Source organism: Morone saxatilis, unplaced genomic scaffold (assembly GCF_004916995.1).
Source record: "Morone saxatilis isolate NCDOM2014 unplaced genomic scaffold, NCSU_SB_2.0 Contig4, whole genome shotgun sequence".
NCBI lineage: Eukaryota > Metazoa > Chordata > Actinopteri > Moronidae > Morone > Morone saxatilis.
Genome location: NW_023339984.1, coordinates 1,525,612 through 1,532,400, shown reverse-complemented (window position 1 = coordinate 1,532,400; position 6,789 = coordinate 1,525,612). Strand labels below are relative to the sequence as shown.

General features: G+C 38.6%; 1 protein-coding gene across 1 annotated transcript in view; it reads right to left on the bottom strand.

Moving 5' to 3' along the window:
• Window positions 1-6,789, bottom strand: part of focad (focadhesin) — a 41,351-nt gene that overhangs the window by 2,891 nt on the left and 31,671 nt on the right. The window contains exons 28-38 of the mRNA XM_035675710.1: window positions 5,349-5,539; window positions 5,048-5,167; window positions 4,592-4,714; window positions 4,067-4,144; window positions 3,312-3,383; window positions 1,995-2,097; window positions 1,825-1,905; window positions 1,531-1,659; window positions 1,333-1,448; window positions 992-1,252; window positions 580-669 (exon numbers count right to left, since the gene is read on the bottom strand). Coding sequence (XP_035531603.1) covers window positions 580-669; window positions 992-1,252; window positions 1,333-1,448; window positions 1,531-1,659; window positions 1,825-1,905; window positions 1,995-2,097; window positions 3,312-3,383; window positions 4,067-4,144; window positions 4,592-4,714; window positions 5,048-5,167; window positions 5,349-5,539 — 1,364 coding nt within the window. The remainder of the gene's footprint in view (window positions 1-579; window positions 670-991; window positions 1,253-1,332; window positions 1,449-1,530; window positions 1,660-1,824; window positions 1,906-1,994; window positions 2,098-3,311; window positions 3,384-4,066; window positions 4,145-4,591; window positions 4,715-5,047; window positions 5,168-5,348; window positions 5,540-6,789) is intronic.

The window sequence follows — 6,789 nt, the reverse complement described above, 5'->3', positions numbered from 1 at the left end:
ATTGAATTGAATTGAATTCAATTTACACTTATACAGATTGTCGTAGTATTTTTCACCTTGAGCTTCTTAAAACAGCAGGCAATCGGAGTGAGGGGCTAAAATGCAATTTTACAGGATTTAGAGGATAATTGGTCATCATCAACTTACAGGTATTTCCATGACTGGAAAACTAGTCTCTAAATATCCAGGTCTTCCAAGTTTTCCAGGATGCGTTGGAACCTTGAGCTACTTCAAGCTAGCTAGTTTAACTCCCCCTAACACCAGAAATGGTCATTTTTACATTTCTGTTTGTGATTAAAGACAACCTGTTAATCAGCAAACTTTGGACAGAGCTAGCGGGTTAGCTGTTTCCCCCTGTTTCCAGTCTTAATGCTAAGCTAGGCTAACCCACATCCGGACTCCAGCTCTGTATTTAACACACAGGCATGAGACTGATACCTATATTCTCATTTCACTCTGAAAGACACATGATATTTTCCAAAATCTGTGGTAGACAACTGCACTGAAGGTGGCAATTTTCATCATTTAGTACAAGCTTTTTTTCTCTATACCATTTTGTACCTGTCACTCATACTGTACCTCTGTGACTTGAGCGATTCGGTCAATCTCTGTATCAGACATCTCAGACAGACATTTGGCGATTCCCACGTACAAATCTACTTCATTATCCTAAACAAAAGAATTTATCATCAGCAGCACCTTTACTGGAAACAGGTGGACATTCTCAGGTGAATGGTCTGGTGAAATTACTGTTACATTTAAAGCAACTCATGTTAATATGCCATTACACGTTGTAACTGTTCGCAGGAGTTGCAGTTTATTTTAAGCACTGTAAACTGCAGTCAGTGTCTGTTTGCCAAAAGCCAAAAGTAGTTGAAATTTCTGTTGACAGAAGTCAACAGTAAGTGTCTGAACAGGTGAAGAGTAAAAATGAATAAGTTGGAGGTAAAGAGTACTTCCTGAAACCCTCATTTCCTTCCAGCGTTTGTACCTGGATTTGGTTGGGCAGCAGAGTGAAGATCTTCTCAGTGGTGGAGCGGAGGATGGTCCAGCAGTTGTTGGGGGGGTTTGGGAGGGCCATGGCCTGAGCAAGGCCCTGCAGCAGGGAGTGGCACATGGACAGACGCTGCGGTCGAAGGTCGTCCTGGAACTGCTGCAGGCCCAGGCTCTCCACGTGGACCTGGAGCTTGTCCTCAGCGACGTGTTTCATCCATAAGCCCAAGTTCTCGTACAGGTGAGCCCGAGTCAGGTACTGGAGCAGAAACACAGGCTCTCCACTGACACTTTATCACAATCAATGCTGATATTTGGCTCAGTACTTAGGGAACTTACACTGAGACTGTGCACAAGGGGCGGTGACAGCCAGGAGCCCAGAAAGAGAGAGGCACTCTGTGAAGACTGAGCTTGACACACTGCCAGCGCCACACACTGATGCTGAACATCCTCTCCTGACAGAGGGAGAAAATAATCATGCAGAGCTTGGTGCTTCGGCTCTGCTGGCCAAAGAGACAAATGTGTGAGAACTCTTACCGAAGCTGAGCCTCATCAGAGGGGACAGGACAGCACTCCAGTTGATAGGCGGGTACTGAAAACTGGCTCCAACTGATGCCAGCGGGGTCAGAGCGGTCTTAGCCAGAGCTGGATGGGCAAACTCTGGACCTGGGTCCAAAGGAGGAGAGGATGTTACCAAAAGTATTTTATATTCAAATTTGTGGTATAATGTTGAAAATAAAGTTATAAGTGGTGCTTCTCCTGAGAAGGCTAAATTTGGGATAGAGATGAAACTGATGTAGAGACAGTTCATTTAAAAACAAGTCAACTCACCTTTTTTTCCAGCCTCTGTGAGGAAGTCAATGATAGACCTGATGACACTTTTCTCTGAGAGGTAACTGAAATCCTGAGGAACTGAGAAGATGAAACACATATCACACTGCTACTTATTTTGTTTGCCAGTCTACTGGTAACATGGAGGTTCACACTGGGACCTACCCTACCTGCTGTGTGACTGTGGCTGGTGGACATATGGGCCAAATGCAAATGACCCACCAAACAAGCACTGTTGGACTGCAAACCCAGGGCTCCTGAGAATGTGATGATCTGCAAAAGAGAGCCAAAACACAATGAACATAAAGGGCAGAACATTTGGTATAAGATTCCAATCTGAGCATTAACCATCTTGTACCAAAATGTTGTCCTGAGGGTGGCAGTAGAGGACAGCTTGTGGATTCTCTACAACATCCTCCACACAATCAGCCTATCCCTGAATTGGAAATGGGATCCATATTCAGGGAAATATGTGCCATTCCATTTCCATTTCCCACCTCCAGGCCCAGTACCATTTCAGGGAAAATGCCTGTAAAGCTGTGACAAACTTGCAGGGGCAAGCACATAGACACAGGGTCAGGTCCATCAGCCAACGGCTCGGCTTTTGCGTATTTGAATCTGTGACTTGTTTACAGTTGCCTTCCTTGCCAATGCTTTCGTGGGTGACTTAAGTTTGCAACATGGCTCAATTTTTCATGTTTGGAACTTGTTCAATATTAAATACAGGACAAAAACAAAGCTCTGCAAAACATGTATCATTCATATTCTTATGTTTAATATTGCTATTATTATCATTGTTGATGTTTTTACTGTTTCTATTATTAGTGTTATTATTAATAATATTATAAATCAAAAATACATTAATTATCATTATCCCAAACAAACAATACCAAACTAATGTGTCATAATAGATCCCTCCTGAAACCCCCATTTAAACTGCATTAACTGCATTATTATTATTATTATTACATTTATTATGACTGTCCTGTTTTCATATATCTACCAGGCCAAGTTCTGCACATCATCTTTTGTATTGTTTGTTTGTTTTCTTCTCTTTGTGCATTGTATTCTTCTTTTTCTGTTGAGTGTCATGGTGGTGGGCATCCATAAGTGCATTAACGGCCTCTGCTGGACTGTCTCTTGCCCCATCTATTCCAGCATTACCATGGCATGTGTAAAAAGCTGCACGACTGAAATGTTCCTGAATAAAGCTGCATGTGTGAACAGTGAAAATCACTAGCAGTTCCTGAAATTTCCCAGTGTATAACTATGATAATAGTGTGTAAAAAAGGCTTTAGAAAGAGAAAGTTATTCCTCTGGGGAGCAGGAATATATACTTAAAGATTATATTTAAACACTGGTACAGTGATGATGTATCACTGTAGTGGACATTACATGAGACATCTTAGTAATAATAATAATACAGAAAGGAGGTCACATTTTCACAAATGAAAAAACTTTACTAAGACTAAAATGTGTCTACATACCTGAGAGATGGCTCGTATAACCTCATTCAGCCTGCTCTGCTGCTGGGAGGAAAGCTCCGACTCACTGGTTAGCTGTAACACAGGACAACTTCTTGTTATGAGTAGAACAGTGACCGCTCATCTCACTATGCATGAAGAACTCTTGCAGCACAGTTCAGGTCTCTGTAATCCACTCATAACTTTAGGCTCAAACACATGATATTTTAGAATAAAAAATAAATCAATAAATAACGACGTCACACATTTTTTTGGATTATTTTTGGTGTGACATATTCAAGTGGGTCTCTGACATGTAGGAGATTGAGATGAGATGTGGGTTGTCTCTATGAGATACTGAGATACTCGTTCAATACCTGGTTAACAGAGCTCACTGGTACATAACATACAGTATGGATAAAGTTTGATATTGCGTAATGGACATGGGTCTTAATAGATTTTCTGATATGTGGCAGCCATTTCTGCATCACCTTGCGCAAAGTGCAGCAACAAAATCCATAGTGGGCTGTCCACCTCTCTCATTGTGTGCTAAGGTGTGTTGTGCTAGTGATGCAGCAGCCATTGAGTAAACAAATTATTTTCTTTACATATGTCATTTTCAGTTTTGTCCTTTGTTTCTACTTTGTTTGTCTTTGTTTTCTCATATGTATCTCTGACTTCTGCACCAATAAAAATATAATAATATCTCTCCCCATGATTCCTGGCTATCTCTACACACAGTGATGAAACTGATCCCAGCAGAGGAGCGGATTTCTCACCTGAATCAGGTAACTCTCAGATCCGACTAAAGCCACCAGGCCGTTGACGGCAGCCAGTCGCTGCATGGTGGGACAACCCTGAAACACAAAGACAACTCCTTTACTGAACACACATCCCAGTTACAGTTGCTTGGTGCCATAAAAGTTAAGGCTTGTACATATTTAAATACATTTCAAATGAGTAAGAGTTGAATGTGTCTGTCTTCCTACAATTCTGTCCTAATGTATGCTGGGTTAGAATCAATAATGTCAATAATGGACCAAAAGTGGTTGAACTTGCTCATCTGAACCAACAATGAACCTAACAGAGGTTATAACACAAAAGGCTTCCATTTATTTTATATATATTTTAACCAGTTTAAGTCTGGTTTGTCTTAAAGGGATACGAGAGAAAACAGGTTTTGTTTTGTGTGTGTAGTCTACCTGTGTCTGGGCAGAACGCTCAGACTGACAAGTCAGGCAGATGTGACATAAATACAATGTCTAACACAGCTGTAAGTAGGAGAGAAGAGGTAGATGTGGTACCTCAGCCAGTAAGATCTTGATCCAAGCAGCCAGCAGACGAGGATGGATGTCCTCTGCTTTGCCGTGGCCGGACATTGACAGGCCGTGGACTACCAACCCGAGAGCCAGGGAGAAGCCTGGAGTCTGAACATAAACAATACAAAAGCATGGAAAACTGGGGTTAGACTGTAGAGAATGCCAGTACAGTACTGAAGTAAATTTACACACAAAATAACTTTTCTGTAGTGACATGAAAACCACGGTTTGTAAATTGACTTCAAAGTTTCTTGGTCTAGAAGCGGTAAGAAGGTAAGGTAAAAATTGCCTTTATTAAATTAAAATTTTAATCAGTATGGCTAAACGAGGTCTTATTCTTTTTATGTTCTGAGAGGTTAATGTGGTAACATCAGGATGCATGAAGCAGCTGCTGACTTCTCCTGAAACAATTTCACTGACTAGAAACTCTCTCCTGCTGACCTGCTGGCTCTCCTCGGTCAGGGTGCGCAGAGTGTTCATGACCTCCTCTGCCTTGGCAGCATCAATAAGGCCTCCGCTGAAGGCCGAGACACCCACACACGCCACAGAGTACGCCATGACCTGTACAAAAAAAAAACCCTCCTTTAAATACTATTCCAGTATTACAAAACATTTTCTACCAACAGTTACTTTTTGGGTTAGGGTTAGCGTGACAGGGCAAATGTCTCAAAAGAATCAAATATTTTGGAGACCTCTAAAACTGTACAGAATTAAAACTAGTGTTGTGTAGGGTGGTTCGTACCTCCTGTAGCATGCGTCCCTGCCCACTACTGTCCTGCAGGTTAGACAGTAGTTTGTCCAGTGTTTGGGTGACACGGACATGTTGGTCTGTCTGTCCACTACTGCAGAGAGCTGCAAGCACCAGAGCCAGACCCAACATACAGCCCGTTCTGAGGGAGAGGACAGAGGAGGAAGAGGCCAGGAAGAAGAAAACTAAGTACCAATGCGCAGGGCGGTGGTCACATGACCAACAGAGCTGGAATTGCAAGGCAAACTGACCCAGCCTTCCTATGCCCCGCCCCTTTTTGTTCTGTGCTCCAATAACAGTTGAGCAACCTCGTTCAACTTTTTTTCTTTCCTGTACTTAGATATGCTATGTGCTAATAGGCTAATCAATGTTGACATTTTGAAGATGGTTAAAAATTAAAAGCGACATATATGTAGTCACATCTTAAGTTAGCTAATGTTAGCAAACTGCTAGCTAACTGGTACACTGACAACATAAATATAATCATATACTTATATATATATATATATATATACAACATTATACTATATATATATATATATAATTATATAATCATATATATACACACACATAATACTATATCATATATATATATATATATTATATATATACACACATATATATATATAACATACTATACTAATACTATATAGTATATATTACACACATCACATAGTATATATATATATATTAGTATATATATTAATATATATATATATTATATATATATATATATATATATATTATTATAGTTTACAGCAGATAATATAGTATATTATTACACACAGTATATATATACACATATCTATATATATATTAGCCTATATTAGATCAATACAAGCAGGCATGATATTATTAAACATGATAGTTATGTACACAGCAGTTTGGTATGAGTGATGATCACCAGTAGAATTGTCCGTTATATAATATTATATGTTACTTTGTATGTATGATATGTTAGTGGTAGTGTATAGCGTGTGTGTAATGAGTTATACTGAGTATATGATGATATTATATATATAATATATATATAGTAGATATATATACTCAGTTATATATATCATATATATAGTATATTACACATATATTATATATACTATATATATTATATATATATACAATATAATATATATACACATATATAGACTATATATTATATATATATGAACTTTTAATATATAACATATATACTATATATACACATATATATGATATACAACATATATAATTTTTTTTTACCACATATATATTATATATACGTATAGTATATATATATATTATTATGTATATTATAGGTATATGAACATAGGGCAATTATATAATATATATATATATATAGTAGCGGTATATTATAATTTGCCCATTCTTGAGGACTAGCCTGACAGCTTTATACATGGGGCTTTACAGTAATGTCCTTAATAAAATGGCTACTTTG